The sequence below is a fragment of the Monodon monoceros genome, unplaced genomic scaffold (genome assembly GCF_005190385.1).
Source record: "Monodon monoceros isolate NGI ecotype Baffin Bay Population unplaced genomic scaffold, NGI_Narwhal_1 Super_Scaffold_21, whole genome shotgun sequence".
In the NCBI taxonomy this organism is placed as follows: domain Eukaryota; kingdom Metazoa; phylum Chordata; class Mammalia; order Artiodactyla; family Monodontidae; genus Monodon; species Monodon monoceros.
In genome coordinates this window covers 8,223,316-8,243,014 of record NW_021703778.1, presented here as the reverse complement: position 1 = coordinate 8,243,014, position 19,699 = coordinate 8,223,316, and the positions used below count along the sequence as shown (strand labels likewise).

Sequence of the window (19,699 nt, the reverse complement as noted above, 5' to 3'; positions counted from 1 at the left end):
GGGGGCTGGGGGTCGTCAACAGAAGAGGGCTGGCTTCCCTCTTATGCCCTTTATGACGCCTACCCTTGCCTTTTATAAATACGTGAAGACAGACGAGGGTACAGACAACACAGAGTCCCACAGGACGAACCAGTGATGCTTACGGCTTCTCGGAGGCAGAGTCTCTTCAGCTCTTCCAGCCGCTGGCGAAGCGTTTCCTCCAGAGCTTCCTGCCTGGATTTCAAGGCTGCCAGCATGTCTTTCTTGGCCGACTGCGAGCTATCTGATTCCTGAGAACCTGTCAATTAACAGTGGGGTTACTAGGCCAGCTGACAAGGGGACGCACATCTGGACCACAAAGGAACTGAACCGGAGCCCACGCTGTGACTGTGGGATTTACCCCAGGAATCAAGAGAGTGTGAAATAAAACAGGTGCTCAGAGCTCCAAGCGTGAGGAGCGGATTCTCAGCACTTGGGTAATTTACAGCTGGTCAGAAGGACAGGCGGGGAAATTTACACGCCTCTTCTTTGATTAGCTTAAGATATGTCACACACCCATGTTAATTTCACTAGCAAATTTTAATAGACTTTTTATACCATGAAGGGGAAAGTCAAGTTTAAGCCAGCCATTTTAATACAAAGTTTTAATTTTTTCTATTTAAAAACGCTTATTTTTGCTTAGTACAAAGATAACGCATGTTTATAAAAATTTTGGACATGTATGAAAAGAATCCATAAGCTAGTCACCCAGAGATAACCACTGTCTTGCATTTTCTTTCAGCCCTTTTACCTAAGCACATATATTTTAAAAATAACATTAAATTTGTATTGTAGTTTTTGAACTCGAGACTGTATCATGAGCAAATTCCCTCCTAATAAAAGTTATACATATTTTTATATGCAGCACAGGGCTATCTGCTTGATGATTCAGATAGCAGACTGCTAGATAGGAGACCTTTGTGGAAGGCAAACTGTAAACCGAACAGAAGGAAAATATGCTGAAATGCCAACTGGAGAGATTTAGGGTAGACCAGAGAATCATTTCTGGGCTGCAGTGTTTACATTCTGAAATAGGTTTCCTGCAGTGAAGCTATGATGCCTTTTCTACCTGGATGGCTAGACAAGGCGCCTTGACCCCCTGAGAAAGGAAAAGCTGATTATTGCTTGCTTCTCGTGTCCATGGAGAGCGGGAGTCTTAGAAATGGATGGGCATTACTGGGTGTGCCTTCAAAGGGCTCACATCACGCCATCTGCAACAGCATCAAATGACATCGAATACTTAGGTATTCATCTAATGGAAGATGGACAAAATCTCTACAATGAAAAGTATAATACTCTGCTGAGAAAAACGAAAGACCTCAAACAAGACAGAGATGTAGTCTGGTCATGGATTGGAAGCCAGACGTTGTAATGATGTCAATTCTTCAGGAACTAAATCAGAGAATCATTGCAATACCAGTAAAAATTCTAGCAGGATTTGTTGGAGGGAGGGGTAGGAATGGTATTTCCTTAGGAAATATTTCGGGACAATTCAGTGAATGAATGACAGATTTGACAATGATCCAGTCAGAATTCCCAGAGTCGACTGTTCTGTTTCTTCCAGTGGTTAAAGAAGGCGTCTCAGAATCACAAGACTAGAAAGGACTTCTATGCTTTGGTATCAAAAACTCTGTGATGGGGACTTCCCTGGTGGTCCAGTGGTTAAGACTCCGCGTTCCCAACGTAGGGGGTCGGGGTTCGATCCCTGGTCAGGGAACTAGATCCCGCATGCCACAACTAAAGAGCCCGCATGCTGCAACGAAGATCCCCCAGGTGGCAACAAAGTTCCCGCATGCCGCAACTAAGACCTGGTGCAGCCAAATAACTAAGTAAATAATATTTAAAACAACAACAACAACAACCCTGTGATGCTCAAATCATCCCCATAAATATAAGATTTGACTCTTATTTAGGCTCTGAGCAGGAATCCCCATATTCCCTCAATTACCAGGCACCTAAGTTCTTATAACCCTAAACTTCAAGAATTCTCAGTGTTTAGCTACATTTTGACTCATTCTAGTTTGAAATAGAGACTCTCCATCACTGCGGGAATGTACCATGTTTATGCCTCCACAGTGGCTAATAAATATTAGCTTGAATAAACAAACGAATAAATGTTGTCAATCGTATGGTTGGATGCTATAATTAAGTTGTATCTCATCTCCGTAAAGAAATCTAGTACCTGTAGGTTGTTTCTTTATAGAATCGACCTTCCAAACTTTTAATCATTTTTGTAGCTCTTTCCTGGATTTCGTCCTGCTTCAATCACATGTTTCCAAATTCAACAGCAAACTCAAACGAAAGCTTGACCCTCACGAAGCCTCCATTACCTCATGGTTCTCATACTAAATCCACATGGTGTCATACTCATGTGACACGTGGTTGGACATTATTGCAGGCTCCCCTTTTTGAAATGCTTCAGGTTTTCTACCCCCATGTCAATTAGTCCTGAACTATCTCCAGTCCACATTCATCTAAGGTAACACAGCTAAATCATTTTGAATCTTAATCTTGTTCCCTGAGTCACAGTCACAGGTGAAGACGCAGGAAAATTTAACGAGCTACGCTCTATTATTCCATCATCTAAAGAATTAATAAGAAGGTAAAATAATACTGGAAGGAAGTCAGACTTTAGATTTGAAAAACAGACCTGGGGAAACTTGGGTCCAAGAAGATGAAAGGATTTCTAGCACAAATGAAAAATTCATTGTTTTCCTTCTCACCCCTGCCTAACCTCTCAATAGGAGATGGTGATTTATGAAGTCAAATCTAAGAATGAACTCTATTCAAGAATGGCAAAAATCACAACATTAAACTCTGGGTGGTAAAGCCCAGAATTTTTGGATGACCTGATCTCTAGTTATGGATTAGTTAAGCTTTGGTCTTGAGCTCATTAGCACTACCTAAATTATGATTACTTATAATAATTAGCCTAAATACCAAACCTATATAAGACAGAGTGATGGCTCAAGAGGCCTTCTCTGTATCTGGCACCACTAATGCTGGCTGGCTCTGCTTCACACCTTTATTCTTTTTTTTTTTTTTTTTTTTTTGCGGTACGCGGGCCTCTCACTGTTGTGGCCTCTCCCGTTGTGGAGCCACATCCAGACACGCAGGCTCAGCGGCCATGGCTCACGGGCCCAGCTGCTCCGCGGCATGTGCTGTAAAGACTAATGAGATCACGCACATTCGGCATTTAGCTTGTGCCTGGGACAGGTAAACCCCCCGTAGGGTAGACTTAACTGGAGTGAGTGCACACACCCACACGGGGACATACCGGCTAGAATTAGAAAGAGAGAAATGATTGAAATGACTTCCTCGCCATTACTCAAGGGGCCATTTGCCAAAGAAGAGAAGCTCTGTGCAACGCAGCTACCGCTCGGGCTCCAAAGCTCATCTTTAGAAGGAGCAACAGAGGTCTAGGCACTGTTTTCAAATTTCGTTTCTTGAGCCCCTGGGTTTGCATTTATGCCTTTGGTGCACCTGTGGATGAGGCTGGGACGGAGTCGAGGGGTTCGGCAGGTTCTGGGCCCCCCACTCCACCCTCAAGCTAGGGCAGCTCTGCCGTGGGGTTCTGGTCACAATGCATTTGAAGAAGAGGTTCCCGGTGCCTCTGCTTCTGTAAAGGACATGCACCGTCTGGGCAAGCGTGCTGAGTTCTTAGAGCTGCTCTCTCTTGGAGCTTGTCGTATCTGAAGCCGTCGGGGTGTTACCTGCAACCAGGCCAACGTGGCAACCCTGGGGGGCAGCAGCTGAGTGCCCAGGGACAAGATGGCAACACCAACAGCACAAAGCACTGACGGAAACCAAGAGCATCAGAAGGAGGAGCCCCAGGTGCTCCGAGATGCTGATGTTCTCACCCTCTAGACGTCCCCTGAATGGCACGCGTGACATCTAAAAGGAAGGCCAGCCAGAGAGGCAGAGAGTCACTCTTCATCCTCTCAAGTGGCAGAACAGAATGAATCCAGGGAGAAACGCCGTCAGAAGAGCCTCAGGGGCGCAGGGCAACGAGAGTCTTGCAAACTAAAGGTTTGTGAGCACATCTAAAATGATTCTAGACACAGAAATAATTTCCAGTCAGCACCTACACTTGACGAATGGTATAGAAGCCCCCAGTTATGATGATTTGTCCATTTCCGGTTACGTGAACACACACGTGCCTTTTCACAGGCAACCCCACTCCAAGGTTATACGTTTAGCCCCTTAGAAATTAACAAGATGGAAATCCGCTATCTTTTAGAGGAGCAGTGAAGGATAAAAGACACCTGGATTTCCAACACGTCAGTTGTTAATTGGCGTCAGATCTCGGGTTGTTAACCTCTCAGAGCCATGATGTCCCCAACTAGAAAATGACCAATTAACTAACCCCCAAGATTCCTCCAAACTCGAAGAATCTGGTACTGAAATAAACAGCTTACTGAGGCAGTTCCCCTCACCTCTTAGCAGTCGTTTTTGCAATTTTTACAAAAGGACCCTTACATACGGCGCCATCTTTCTCTTCTTTTCTTTCCCATCTCCGCCTCCAGAACAGACAAGCAGCCCTCCAACTCTGGTCCTTCTCCCAGCTATTGCTATAGTTTGCTTCAAATCAAAAGGAAATGTCTAATTATCAACCAGCACCTAAAGGACTGACCTCTGCATCTTATCAACAGGCCAAAGCAAATTATCTGTAAACCTGAATACTAAGTAAGAGTTTAATCTGAGCTTTGTTCGGGATTAATGAAGTACGAAGACGGATGGATGCTCTCTACCGGAGCCAGAAGAGTGAGATTTCAAAACGTAGAGAGTGACAGAGCAGTAGCCAAGCGCTAGTCAGAAAGGACTGTCCAAGCATAATTAACTGGTGCACGAACCCAAGGAAAAACAGGAGTGATCTGAATGCTTTTGAAAGATCTGAGTAGCGAATAAACACTTTGTTGTTGGTGGTGGTCAAACTTTCAAGTAGCACCAAGTTTGTAGGAAAGAGTGATGTGAATACACCTCGGGAAATGTCAACTGGTCTGGCAGCTTCCGGAGACAGAAGTCTACCATCTAGTAGTTTAGAGCTAACAAGTCAGGACTTGTGTCCCAGCTCTGTGCCATACTAGTTGTGAGGACTCGGCAATGTCACATGACCGCTCTAAATCTGTTACCTCCCTTCTCATATGGGAATGAAAACAGGACTTCCGGGTTTCCCTGGTGGTTCAGTGGTTAAGAATCCACCTGCCAATGCAGGGGGCACGGGTTCGAGCCCTGGTCCGGGAAGATCCCACATGCTGCGGAGCAACTAAGCCCATGTGCCACAACTACTGAGCCCACGTGCTGCAACTACTGAAGCCCGCGCGCCTAGAGCCCGTGCTCCGCGACAAAAGAAGCCACCGCAATGAGAAGCCCGCCCACCGCAACGAAGAGTAGCCTCCGGCTCGCCGCAACTAGAGAAAGCCCGCGTGCAGCAACGAAGACCCAACGCAGCCAAAAATAAACAAATAAATAAACAAATTTAAAAAGCAGGACTTCTTCAAAAGTTGGGAGAATCAAATGAAATTGATTTGCATTGGCTTGCAAGATGCTTAGAACAGAACGTAATAGGCACTACATGAGTATTTGTAGTTATTTGTACTCAGGAGTGTCCCCTGGCCTTTGTTAGGAGCTGGCACCCCAATTCTGGGGAGCCTCATAATGTAAAAGAGGAAGAACAGTGAATAGGCAAGAAGCTGGAAGGCTGGTGGAAGGTGCACATGCAGGGAACTCGGGAGAAGAAGGGAAGGGAGGGGATTTTTACAGAACTCTCGATAAGAGCTTCCCACACGTTCTACTTCATTTCATCCTCACAGAAACATTATCCCCATTTTCATAGAAGAGGTCATTGGGATGTTAGGAGGCACAGCTGGGATTCCAACTTGGCGGTTTGGTCTGCTGCATCCCTAGAATGGAAGCACCATGAGGGCAGGAACTGGGTCTGGCTGTAATAAACACAGTTCGTGTGCCAGCCTACCTGCCTCTCCAGCCTAGACCCTTTCTGCAGGACCGCGCGGAGGAACACGTAGGCAGAAAGGAGGGGCCCACGGGTCCTTCAAATGTGCCAAGGAAGCCACAGAAATCTCTGAAGCACCTTGTGTGTGCAAGGTGGGGCGGGGGAGACAGGGAATTGGACGTGGGTCCAGCCCTCAGAGAGCCTCGCGTCCGGCCGTGAAAAGCTGTCCAGTGGGAGGAAGGAGGACGTGAGCCGCGCACTTGACAGGCAGAGGCGGCAGCTGCCGCATCCCAGGCCAATTAGGCAATGAACCTGCGGGGCTGATGAGGTCTGAGGCTGAGTCGCCCTGTGGTCCAGTGCCGGGAGGGTCAGCATCAGATGAGCTCTCTGGAAAGCTTTTCATCCTGCTTACTGCTCAGTCAACATCTCTCTGAGTGAGCCCTGATTGAACATGTCTTTTGCTTTTGGCTATCTGATGATCATTTTTCAATCCACATCCTTTATAGAAATAGGTCACTCCTCAGCTGGCTGAGAGGAGGAGAAAAAGGTCTGACCCCAAAGAAGACAATTCCAATCCAAACACAGCCGGGAGTGTTTGAATGATGCACTGAAGATCAGAAAGGCACTTTCAGGGGGTATTTGGAAATCTCCCGAGTGAACTCCCGGATGCTAGGGTTGTTGCTGGACGGAGATATTCCTGCCACCTCTGGAGAAACCGCCTCTCGGACTTTCTCGTGCTCCAGCTAGGGAACTCCAGGTGTCCCCGGGTGGGCAGCTGGTGCCCTGGGGCAGGATGCGTGGGGAGGGCCGGCCCACACAAACAGCAGCTCCCCTCCCAGCCGGCAGACATGGGGAAGGATGTCCTCATCGGGCTGAGACGGAGAATGTGCTCCAATCTTTCAAAAGACTCTGGGCTACGCTGCACCGGATATGAGAACGCATCCTCTTAAACAGAATATTGTCGGGAACCGGGGCTCATCTGTTTTTACACAGATGGAATTCTGATGACCAGCCCCGCTGATCTCAGGAGACAGAAGGGGTTCTTTCCTCTCTGAAAGCAGGGGAAATTTGAAACAAACAGTACCCCAAAGAAGAAAGAAATCTGTTGTCCTAAAAGTAAGGGAAGGAAATGACAATCTGTTTAGACTTTTATGAAAAAAAAAAAAAAAAAAAAAGAAAGTAGGCATATTCCCAGCAGATCTACAAAAGCTGTAAGGAAAAGTTTTGGCAGACACCCCAGGAATAAATACAAGGAAAAGGTCTGAATCCTTTATGATGAAGAGATATTTATTTGCCTTACAAATCCTCAATTATGAATTCCTTACAGAAAAGATGTCCTAAGAGAACATGGGAAATAAAGCCACCTGGCAGATTTCAGGATAACTGTGTGTGATCTCTGGAGAGCGTCTCAGGGAATGAAATGTGATTTTTTCACATGAAGAGTGCATGCCTGGAGAACTTTTCATTAGGGTCAAGTATTTTAAAAATAAAACAGTGCATGTATAAGAGCAGTGAAATGGGAGCAATTTGAAAATAAACACCATTGGGTGGCAGCGAAGAACCTCTGGGACTCAGGAAAAAAAAAAAAAAGTGCTCAGTGGCACTTTCACCAAAGGGTGAAGGGTACAAAGATAATTAAAAAGAGAAGTGTTCGGGGTTGGGGGAGAGGGAGGGAGGGAGAGAAGTGAACCAATGACTTAAAAAATTAGCAGCATCTGGTAAACTACCTAGTTGAAACTACTGTTATGAGTTCATTTATATGGTTTCCATTCCTTGTATTGTGAAATAAGGGGGCTTATCCTTCTGGCTCCAAGATTCTGTGATTCGACTGTAATATTGAGAAGGCTGGTCTCAATAAATGGGAAGAGAGCAAAAGCTATGGGAGGGGATGGTGATATTTCTTTTTCAGTTCTTAAAATTCCATCAAAGTCGTTCACTTAGGTTACAGATTATCATTCTGCCCTGGTTTTCTTTAGCAGGCAAATATTCCTTTACACGGGAGGGTGTAACTATATCAGTATAAATGGTTTATTAGGTTTTTTTTTTTTTACCCCCAGTGAGAGAGCAGAAAGGGACAACCGTGCTGTCTTCTCACAATTTTGACTCAGGCCTGTCCTGCTCAAGCCATGGCCAGAAACATCCATTCCACAGAAAGAGATTTCGCAGCCCTCACGGGACGGTTACACAGTCCCGTATAAACACACCCTGGCAGAAGGCGAGCCCTCTGGCAGCGCTGCTGGCTAAGCCCATCTGCAGGGCACTGAGCCTGGGACCAACACTAAAGGTCCCTGGAATCCTGGGCATCATTAGACTTAAGAAGAGACAGGCAGTGGATAAAGGAACCTTTAAAAGGCTGGAGAGAAACAGAGGGAAGAGGTAGAATGAGAACCAAAAAGAAAGGATGAAAATGGCACTTCCCTGGCGGTCCAGTGGTTAAGACTCCATGCCTCTAATGCAGGGGGCGTGGGTTCGATCCCTGCTTGGGGAACTAAGATCACACATGCTGGGCCGCAAAAAACTGACCAAGTTCCATCGACAGACGAATGGATAAAGAAGAAGTGGTACACATATACAATGGAATATTACTCAGCCATAAAAAGGAACGGAATTGGGTCATTTGTAGAGACGTGGATGGATCCAGAGACCGTCATACAGAGTGAAGTAAGTCAGAAAGAGAAAAACAAATATCGTATATTAACTCATATATGTGGAATCTAGAAAAATGGTATAGATGAACCGGTTTGCAGGGCAGAAGTGGAGACACAGATGTAGAGAACAAACGTATGGACACCAAGGGGGGAAAGTGGTGGTGGGGGTGGTGGGATGAATTGGGAGATTGGGATTGACATGTATACGCTAATATGTATAAAACAGGTAACTAATGAGAAGCTGCTGTATAGCACAGGGAACTCCACTTCGCTGTACAGTAGAAACTAATACAACATTGTAAAACAACTATACCCCAGTTAAAAAAAAATTGACATCAAGTAATTGCAAAACATAAAGGAAATAAATTTGAACTGTAGGAATAAAATCTATATTTAAAAAAAAAGAAAAAAAAGGATGAAGATGAAAAGAAGAAGAAAAAAGCCCCCAAACATCATGGGATTGATACCAACTTCAGGCCGTGTATTTTAAGCTGAATAAAGCCCTGACCATAAAGCTGGCAGACCCCTATCAGATCAGTTCTCTGGAAGGGGAGACGGCAGACAGCTGGCACCCTCATTATTATGTTAGTTATTAATAAACTGCCCAACAATGGCAGGAAGTGCTGGCATTCAGAGGGGGCGAACGTGTGAAGAGTTGAGTCATGGACATGGATGGGTCCCAAGCAGAGCAGGCCCTACACTCAGTATAACATGTTTTTCTCCAGAGCGGAAAGGGTCAGACAGAGCTGGGGGATCCCAGCAGACTGCAGGGTTTTGTTATATTTCGTTGTTTTTGTTTTTTTTTTTAACCAAATATCCATCACCACATTCTTTGCAGTCCTGCTCTTGACAATGAAGATGACTCAACTGCAGTATCATTAATCCCACAGCCCAATTCCTATTTATAGGCACGACATGCCATTTTGTTTCTGGAGACAGCGGGTGGCTTCTGGCCCTGTATTTCCACTCAAAAAGCCAGCGTCAGTCTCACTGTTCTATTCCTCTAAGGATGTGCAGTAACATTTTTTCGTTTGGGGGCAGTTAACGCACAACCCACATGGGCCTGCATAACACGGGGTGTCTTCTAAGCAAGTCTGTGCCGTTTTTCTTTAAATCGGCTGAGAGCAAAAACACATCTCCCTGAGCCCCTGCCCTCCTACTGCAACCAGAACTGTTCTGGGATGGCAAATTCCAGAAGCAATGCTGGGACAATCCGACACTTTTTCTCGCTTTCAGAGGAGCTATGGAAAGGCCATGCGTGTTCAGCAAGCAGTTGTTTGGTTTTTTCTTTTGTCATTCCAGTTTTTTCCCTTCCCCATCTGTTTCTGAGATTTCAAGAAATGGGGGTAAGGAAGAGAGGAATAAACCCTTTAAGGTTCCCACAAAAAGGATTTTGGATGCTTTTTCTGAATTCTGAAAACATCACCATCACCAAATGTTTTGAATTCACAGTTGTCCTCTCAAACTCTATCTGAACCCTGGAAAATCTGGAGGCTCTCCTAGGGCACAGTGACTACAACGTCCCCTGCTTGTCACCACCCCGCCTCTCCCACCCCGCAGTGGTCAGGCAACAGGCTGGCTGGTTACCCAGAGGTGCAGAGCTTGTGAGGAGACCAAGATGGGGGCGGGGGTGGGGCTCTGCTGGCCTGGAACGGGGGCTGCGCCCTGAGCTGCCTCAACCTCCCTTCCTCCAGGGGATGCTCTGGGACAAGGGTCCTCACCTCCTTTCAAAGCCTGCCCGCCGGAGCCCCTTCACGAATGGATTTGGGACGTGGGTTCCATAACCTTCCTAGGGTCTGAATCTCATGCAGTGCAATTTTGGGAGGTGAGGGCTTGATCCCTTTTAATCTGACACAGCTCAGAAGGCTCAGCATCTCTAAGGGTCTCTAGTAGGACTACAGGTCTCCCACGGGACAGCCCTGGGTACTACCACCAAAGAACTCAGAGGGTCTTGGCCCCGAGCCCTAGTAAATCATTTCAACTCTGCAGACCTTTTCTTTTTGAGATGTTAGCCCCTGGCTCAGGTCAATAATAACTGTGGACTTCTGACTTCTTTAATGATATCAATAGCATTTCTTCATTTCTTTAGCATCTGAGACCTCAGATAGCTTTAAAATGACTGAAGTCCACTACTTCGTAATGATAATGATGTACCCTTGTTAAATACGAAAATCACCTTCAAAGTTACTAAGAGTTGGAAATATTTTACCTCTGTTTTACTTCAATAAATAGTACACAAACTCTTTGAGAAGAGAAGCTGTAACTTTTAAAACGCTACGCATAGCCCCTAGCAAAGTTCGGGAGCTAGAAAAAAATGTTTATACGGTAGCAATATCACAGTGTGGTTACACGGCTCAGTTACGGCACAATTTGGGTACAGACAAGGGTGGAAGGATAAAGGAAAGATAATGAGGAAGGATGGCCTTTGCAGGAGGGGCCTGATCTGACAAGATTAACCTTTGAAGGTCTGATACCATCATGACAAAAAAGCCATACAGTACAATTTGAGGGAAAATGTTAGTGGCAGGTTTATGAGCGATCTTGGCAAGGACCGAGATGGTACACACTCTGGGAATGTAGAAGGCTCTTAAAATGCAGCACATGCAGGATTCTTACTAGTATCCTTCAAAATTTAATTTTAACAATCGTGTATCATTGACATCAGTCTTGGTGATGATTTTTTACAATCTGACACCACAAGTAGAGGCACCAAAAGTAAAAATAAGCAAATGGGACTACATCAAACTGAAAAGCTTCTGCACAACAAAGGAAACCATCAACAAAAAGAAAAGGCAACCTACTGAATGGGAGAAAATATTCGCAAATCATATATCTGATAAAGGACCAATATCCAAAAAGTATAAAGAACTTATACAACTCAACAACAGAAAACAAATCCAATTAAAAAACGGGCAGAGGATCTGAACATTTTCCAAAGAAGACATACAAATGGCCAACAGGTACATGAAAAGATACCCAACATCATTAATCATCAGGGAAATGCAAATCAAAGCCACAGTAGGAAATCACCTCACACCTGTTAGAATGGCCATCATCAAAAAGAACATAACAACTGTTGGCGAGGATGTGGAGAAAAGGGAACCCTCATACCCTGATGGTGGGAATGCGAGTTGGCGGAGTCACTATGTCAAACAGTCTGGAGGTTCCTCAAAAAACTAATAATAGAGCTACCATATGACCCAGCAATTTCACTTCTGGGTATTTATCTGAAGAAATGAAACGGTAACTGGAAAAGATATCTGCACCCTCATGTTCACAGTAGCATTATTCACAATAGCCATGACATGGAAACAATCTAAGTGTCCACCAGTGGATGAATGCATAAAGAAATTGTAACTATAACACACACACAACAGAATATTATTCAGCCATAACAAAAGAAATGAAATCTTGCCATTTGTGATATAAATGGACCCCAAGGGCATTATGCTAAGTGAAGTATATCAGAGAAAGACAAATACCATTTGATCTCACTGATACATAGACTCTAAAAACAAACGAACTAAAACCAAAAAACCCTGAGCTCATAGATAAAAAGAACAGACTGGCGGGTGTCAGAGACAAGGGGAGAGGGTGGGTGGAATAGGTAAAGCGAGTCAAAAGGTACAAATTTCCAGTCAGTAAATAAATGAGTCACGGGGAAATCATGTAAAAAATTTAAAAAACTGTGTACGGAACACCTACTGAGTGATAGGCACAGGGTTAGAGGTAGCAAAAAGAATCCTCAAGTGATGATCAGTTTCTCAAAATGCTTTTCAGGACTATTTATCAGACACCATCTTTTCTTAGCACGAGGCAGTAGGTGAAGGAGAGACAATAATTGATCCAATAAGATACTAGGTTATTTGTACCCTATTTCCTGAGTGAGAGGTAGATCATAGGGTCTGGAAAGTGTCATAAAAAGAGTGCTTAAACCAAGGCCATCCCGAAAGAGCGACGCCCTCTCCTTTGTGGGAGCCCGTCACTAAGAGGCCTTCTCCACACGCAGTCAGGCAGGATGCACTAAAGGATGAAAAGCATGGGTGGGAGGCTAGCCTAGATTTCCGTCTGGTGGGGGATGGGAAACCGTCCCATCCAGGTGGGACTGCAAGGCCTCAGGTGAAGGCATCTTCTCCTGCACATGAAAAGTCAGAGGGGCAGCAATCACAGACCTGGCAGTGATGGCCAGATCGACAGGTCCTAGAAGTTCCCTGAGTTGACTGATGGAACACTTCCTGTGCAAGGTCTCTCCTTCCACTGACCCGTGGCCTTTCCTAAGCCAGAGGCGGGGGAGACCTCCCCACGGAGCCTCAGCAGTTAGGGACCATTCTTCAGCATCTAACTTGCAGGGCTGGGCTGAGTTCGAAATGCTCCCTGGCCTGGTCACGGCTCACACCGCTCCACCTCCTTCCCCGTCCGCCCAGCTTTCCTCTTGCTTAGCTGAGCAGCAGAAGGTGGGCAGGCAAAAGGCTGAGGGTCTCGGTCCTAAGGATGAAGCCACCGCGGAAGTGGGGCAGGCAGGGGGCCTCGGCTACCTCCATCGATGCCCAAACTGCTTTGCCCGGGGTCCTCGTCACTAAGTTATCAGACATGAAAAAATTGCTCTAATATCCTGAGATAAAGATGCATATATCAGGTGTGGGAGTGGATTCAGCAGGAGAGTTTTCTTTTGATCCATCTCCTAGCTCACGGGATTGATTATTAATGTCAAGCTGTTGGCGGTAACAGAGAGGAATTGCTATCCAGTCTTGAAGATGCCTGGATCTCGGTATCTCAATTTCTTTCTTTCTTTTTTTTTTTTTGGCCGTGCCACCAAAATAACTGGGGATCCCAGTTGCTGCACCAGGGATCGAACCCGCACTCCCTGCAGTGGAAGTGCAGAGTCTTAACCACTGGACCGCCAGGGAAGTCCCTGGATCTCATTTCTGATGGTTGAATGATGTCAGCTCCATGTTAGACGCTTTGGGGATCCTGTTCACCACCTCTGCTCTACCTGCTATTACGTTTGTACCCCTGGCGGCTGCCAGAGACAAAGGGCCTGAGCAGATGGACCAGGACACAGGTGTAAAAGTGGGGAGACCGAGGTTCCTCGCAAGAAGAGTGGCTCTCAAAGTGTGGTCCCCAGACCAGCATCAACATCACCGGAGAGCCTGTCAGAACTTGCTAGAAATGATAATTCCCAGGCTCACCCCAGACCTACAGATCAGATACTCCGGGGCCGGAGCCCAGCTATCTGAGTTTGAACGAACCCTCCAAGGGGTTCCGATGCACTTGGAGGGCAGGGAACCCCTGAGCTGGAAGAATCTATTCTCCTGGGTATAACATGCCACATTCAGAACGAACGTAGATTTCCAAGGGGATATGAAACCACGGCAGGGATGCACCGCTCACTGAGGCTGAAGGAAGAGGCGGGCTCATCTGTGGCTGGATTAGGACAGTGGACAGATTAAATCCAGGCTCAGATCTGAGACTCTGGGCTTTAGTGGGGGATAGGGATGTCTCGGGGACAATCACAGGGCTGACTCTGGCCCTGCCCTTCATCATTCTGCAGGCGATAGGAAGTGGCTGGAATTCGAGGCAGGGGTCTTGGACTTTGTATGGCGTTCTCTTTACTACAGCACTGTCCACGGCCTTCACTGTAAACCTCTAAGCCTCAGAAACAATGATTACTTGGCCCATTGTATTGATGGAAACTTTTTAAGGACCCAGGACAGCGAGAGGTTTACGGTGAACCTTAACGGTGATCTGGCAGAGGCAGAAACGACTTTGTGGAGCCTGAAACCTACATCATTTTGGTGGCTCCATTTAAGAAAAAGAATGCAAAATGTATTACGTTCACAGGTTTTATAAAACGCCTGGCCTGTGCACACATGACCTGGGTCCTCCCAGGACCTTAGAAAGGCCTGTCCATCTTCACCCTCGCCCTTCAGGTCTGAGGGTTTTCCCTGGCTGTGATTGGACTCCACCAGCCCAGAAGCTAACTAGGCAGCTTTCGGCTTTCCCCACCCCCTCCTGTCTTTTTCCTTTATTTTATTTTGTTACCGTCTGCAGTCACCACGTGTACAGAGCTGACCCTGGAAGAAGAGGTAGGGCAAAGACTTCCTGCTTTACTCTCTGGCTCAGAGGCAAGGAAGTGTGTACTGGCTCCAAGAATAATCAGGCCTTGACCACGTGGCCTGGGGAGTGAACTGCGTTGTACTTTTCTAACATTTCCAGACAATTTTTGCCTCCCTCTCGCTCCCTGCCCAACTCAAAACTGCCACCCTTCCTGTCACTCCAGCCAATGGCATCCCTCCTCCTGAAGTCCAGCCCCATCTCAAACCTCGGGGCATTTCTGCCCCTCCCAACACCTCAAGACAAATGACTGGCCCAGGGCCCCCGCAGAAACAGACGGCAACCAGATCCCCTGAGCCTCCCTTTCAAAGCGCACTCTGCGACAGGTCTCTCCTTTCCAAACGATCAAGGGTGTTCTGTACTTTGGAAAGCCTCGAGAAGCCCCCCTGGGAACAGAATATAGGTCACTCAGCAAGCACCACGAGCCTGACCTTCAGCCCCTCCTCGCATAATTCTCCTTGAGTGGCACACAGGCAGCCCACGCCGTGCGTCCTTGGAGCCGGCATTCCTGCCGCTCAGCCACCAGCACTGGGAAGGCTCTGGAGGCCGCTCGAAGGCACTTAGGTGGCCTTCCCACACCGGGGGGTTCTACGGCCGCTTCTCCCCCGCCCCTGCTTCCACGCGGTGATACTGTCGGCCGTTTCCTCGGACCCCCGCTGGGCCGCAAACCTTGCTCAGGACGAGAGAGCCAGCGGCTCCGCCCTGCCCCCTCGGAGTGCCCCAGCCCCCGGGGGCCGCCACCCACCTGAGGACAGCAGGCTGCCGCTGCTGCCGCTGATGATCTTGCCCTTGCTGCCCATGCTGGCCAGCTTCGACGTCTTCAGCGTCCCCGTCTCCGTCAGGTCGATGGCGATTTCGCTCAGGCTGCGGGCGGCATGGATCTTCGACTAGAAGGACCACCGGGTTGGGCAGGTTAGACGGGGGCCGCTCCCCTCCCAGCCAGGACACGCTCCCCTCCGGAGAGCGATCGCTCGCTCGCCCGCCCGCCTGTCTTTCCGAGATCTAGCAAACGGCCTCACAGGCCTGCGAACTGACACATTTTTCTGTCTGTGTCCCCAGGGCCCATCGCTCATCCCCTGAAGCTTCCCCTTCCCCGGTGGGAGCATATAAAGCTCCAGAGGTGACACGGCGAGGAATTTTCGAAGCCTGTTATCCCACAGGCTGTATGTACAGGGCTTACAAGTGTGGACTTCGGCGTCAGCTAGGCCTCGGTGGAGTCCTGATTTGGGGAAGGACTTAACCTCACGAAGCCTCATCAATCGCAAGCATAACACAGGGAAAGCACCACCTACCGCTCAAGGTTTTGTTAGGGTCAAAAGAAGTAAGGCAAGTGAAGGCATCCCTCCACCCCCAGTTCCCTTCCCTCCCCTCCCTACCCCTCCCCTCCCCTCCCCACTGCCTCCTACATAGCTCTCAGTGAACAGTAGCAATTTTACTTGCTACTGTGATTTTGTGCTTAAAAGAAGGAGGAAAAAAATAATTTTCAGCTTTGTGAATGATTTAAAGGATGTCTGAAGCAAATTTATGAAGTTCCAGTAACTTCTAAGGTGGTTTAAACTCTTAAATTATTAGCCACGGAGCCATGAAAACTTAGAGGGTTGGGAAGTGACCACACTGTCAGCCTGCAAGCGTGGTGTGTCAGCGTGGTGTGTAAGCATGGTGTGTAAGGGCTTCTGCAACAAATGCTCATCTGGATGCTCGGTTCCCCCCAAGGGGGCACCTGACACGGTGCTTTGCTTCTATTTTGGTACCTAAACATAGGAGCCGAAGTCTTCAGATTACGGTTAAAAGTCCACTCCATTTATGCTACAAATTAACTGGCCCACTTTGTCGAACAGTAACAGCAAGTTAGAGAAATTAGAAAAGGACTCTTCATTCATGATTACGTTCCTAAAATCAACTGTTTGCAGTGAAGCTTTCTGCTCTAGTTCCCACCTTGGGAGGTAGAGGTGGGTTTGCGTGTGCCACACATGTGTTGGACTTTTTTTTCTTTTTCCTTTTTCAAGAAATCAATTTGTGACAATGCTTCAGGAAGTGGCTTTTGCTGCACTGCGGACTTTTGGAAAACAACTATAAATCCTAGTATAACCTGTACATGTGCTGATTTTTTTTGTTTTTTTTGCGGTACGCGGGCCTCTCACTGTTGTGGCCTCTCCTGTTGTGGAGCACAGGCTCCGGACGCGCAGGCTCAGCGGCCACGGCTCACGGGCCCAGCCGCTCCGCGGCATGTGGGATCTTCCCGGACCGGGGCACGAACCCGTGTCCCCTGCATCGGCAGGCGGACTCTCAACCACTGCGCCACCAGGGAAGCCCCATGTGCTGATCTTTCTGTGGCCACTGGTGATTAGGCAGGGGTGCACGCATGGAGCCAGCGGAGGGTCCCAACTGAGGTTTTGATGCGTGTTCACTGGTGTGAGACTAGGTCTGTCCGCCACACAGGAGAAGCCACGGAGGACGGGCAGACCAGTGCTCGGCTCCCTCTTATTCACATCCTGAGCCCAGGTGCCCACAGCGGTCCAGCAGGGTCTGTCTGAACCCGGAGGCCTTGCCCTTCCTCTGGCCTCCGTGTTGATGCCAGAATTGGTGAAAGACCATGACTTCTGACCGCCAAGTACTTTCCTCACGTGAATGAGATGAGAGTCTGAGGGGCAGAGGAAATGCTGAGACTTTCTGCTTGTTTTGTTCACCGGGTCTGACCCATTTTCGTCCTCACCCTCTTCTATCTCACTGGTCCTTCCTTGACTGATGTCTCCTCTCTGACCTCAACTTCTGTCCCGGCATTCAGAACTAGACTGCCTTCCTGGGGTGAGGGCTTCCTTGCTCATAACACAATCCCAGCTGCCAGCGCCTCGCAGGGTTTTCTGGCTTGTAGCAGGAGGCAGGCGCGTCTCTGCTTCATTTCGACACAGTGTATCAGTTGCATCCACCAGGCTGAGTTTTATCCTCTGAGCAAAGCACAACCCATCACTTCCTCTCTTTCAACACTGTTCTTCTACCAAGGCCCAGCCTTTACCAAGAGAAGCCCACGCTTGCAGTTCTGCAAGAATAACTCATGAAGACACAGACCATTTCAGCCTGGTGAAGGACCTGGGCTCTGAAATCAGAAAGACCTGGACTGAAATCTTGGCGCTTCCCAGTGAATCACAGTTTGACCTTGATTTTCAACCTCTCTGATACTGAGATCCCTGTTTGTAAAATGGAGCTGTTAAACCCCACACCACGGAGGTGTGATATCAGGACGAAATCAGATGCTAGACATCAAGGCCAGTGACACTGGAATAGGAATAGGATATAAATCAGGGCCTGGCAGGAATTTCCTAGGTGAGGTTCAATGAATGACTCAACTGGAGATTTGGGGGGATCTCATTAATCTCAAGGAAGACCTGTCCCCACCCCACCTCCAGCCCTGCCACACCAATCTCGGAGGCAGGAAACAAAATACAGAAAAAGGACAACAGACACACTTCCCAAGGGAGACTAGATTCTTAGAAGTTTTAGGAAATTACTGGCTTCTCTCTAGAATGGAAATATCACAGTGACTGAACAGACCAGGTGGGGAGAGAGCACGGAGAGATGAATTGATGGCGAGATTCTCTCCCTATAAAGTCAAGTCTTTGTGCCCAAGCAGAAGAGCCTCCAAAGTTTTGGATGTTTTGCTCTGAGGGTCTTGCTGTACTAAGTATTATTATGGGTATTCTGTAAGCAAGGTTTAATTGGCCCTGACATGCTTTCCCTTGGCTTTTGATCTAGATGGAATGAAGAATAGCAAACTGGATCAGAAAAAAAAAAAAAAGATTAAGAAGAAGGAAAGATGTTTGGACTGGGGGCCTACTCAAGTTCTCAATCTGAATTCAGAGGAACAGTGACTCAACAATTTAAGCTCTCAAGTATTTTCCTCCGAACTCTGCAAGATATTCCTTGGCTCTGGGGTACATACGTTGGCAGGATCTAGCTGACAATATTTCTGATCTTTGGGGTCAGCGGATATAATCTACCAAATCTGACTGATGCCGGCACAGCCTCTCATTCTGAATGAGCTGCCAGAAAGGGACCAGTACCGCCTCTTTCCACTCTGTCTTTGGTGATGGAGGGTGGGTGGGCAGGCGTGTGTGCGTGCGTGTGTGTGTGTGTGTGTGTGTGTGTGTGTGTGTGTGAGAGAGAGAGAGAGAGAGAGAGACAGAGAGAGAGACAGAGAGAGAGATTTTCTAAGTGATTTACACTAGGACCCTGAAAGAAGAAAATGACCAAGCGCCAGGGGAAGAGCACTAGGCTTCTCAGCTACCCACCCCCGCTGGCTCCAACCACTAGATTGCACTTGTTTCTGGGGTTCATGAGCACCCCTCGGGAGGCCTGGGCTTTGCTGAAGCACTTCAGAGAAAGGAATGGTTGGCACGGCCTGATACAGTAGAGTGTGAAGCAATGGCCAGTATGCCAGCCAACACGGGCTGTTCAGAAATATTTGGAAACACTCCATTCCAGGCCTGCCAGCCATCACTCACCCTGAACCATCCTGCCCACTGGAGATGGGTCACATCACTGTTGTCTGAAGAACATTCCAGACATGAAAGGTGTTGTGACACAATTCCTAAGGTGAATTTTATCATCTCTGATTTAATCGGGGGAAACTTTTAGAGAAGTTAAACTTTACACACAGGTGTCGGCCAGGGAACGGTATGTTGCATTAGTAATGATAATAGTGAGAGAGAGCACACATCTCCTAAAGCAACTTCACCAACACTGTGTCCCTGGACTGATCAGTGGTCCTGGGCAGGAATTTCCTTTGCTGTGCTCTCACTGTGGAAAGCCAGCAGGAGCGAGGAAAGACTTGCCCAGGGTCATAGAACCGGAAGGCAGAGTCCTTGGACCTCCCCATGGGTGAACCCGTTCCTCACCAGTCACTGCAGGCTGAGCAACTGATTCCAATAAGAAATACATGGGCGGGCTTCCCTGATGGCGCAGTGGTTGG

At 47.6% G+C, this 19,699-nt stretch overlaps 1 protein-coding gene across 5 annotated transcripts in view; it reads right to left on the bottom strand.

Moving 5' to 3' along the window:
• FRMD4A (FERM domain containing 4A) overlaps positions 1-19,699 on the bottom strand; it is a 353,094-nt gene that overhangs the window by 55,963 nt on the left and 277,432 nt on the right. For all 5 annotated transcript variants that reach the window (XM_029239055.1, XM_029239054.1, XM_029239052.1 and 2 more), the window contains 2 exons: positions 15,479-15,620; positions 144-277 (listed from right to left, as the gene is read on the bottom strand). In XM_029239055.1, coding sequence (XP_029094888.1) covers positions 144-277; positions 15,479-15,620 — 276 coding nt within the window. The remainder of the gene's footprint in view (positions 1-143; positions 278-15,478; positions 15,621-19,699) is intronic.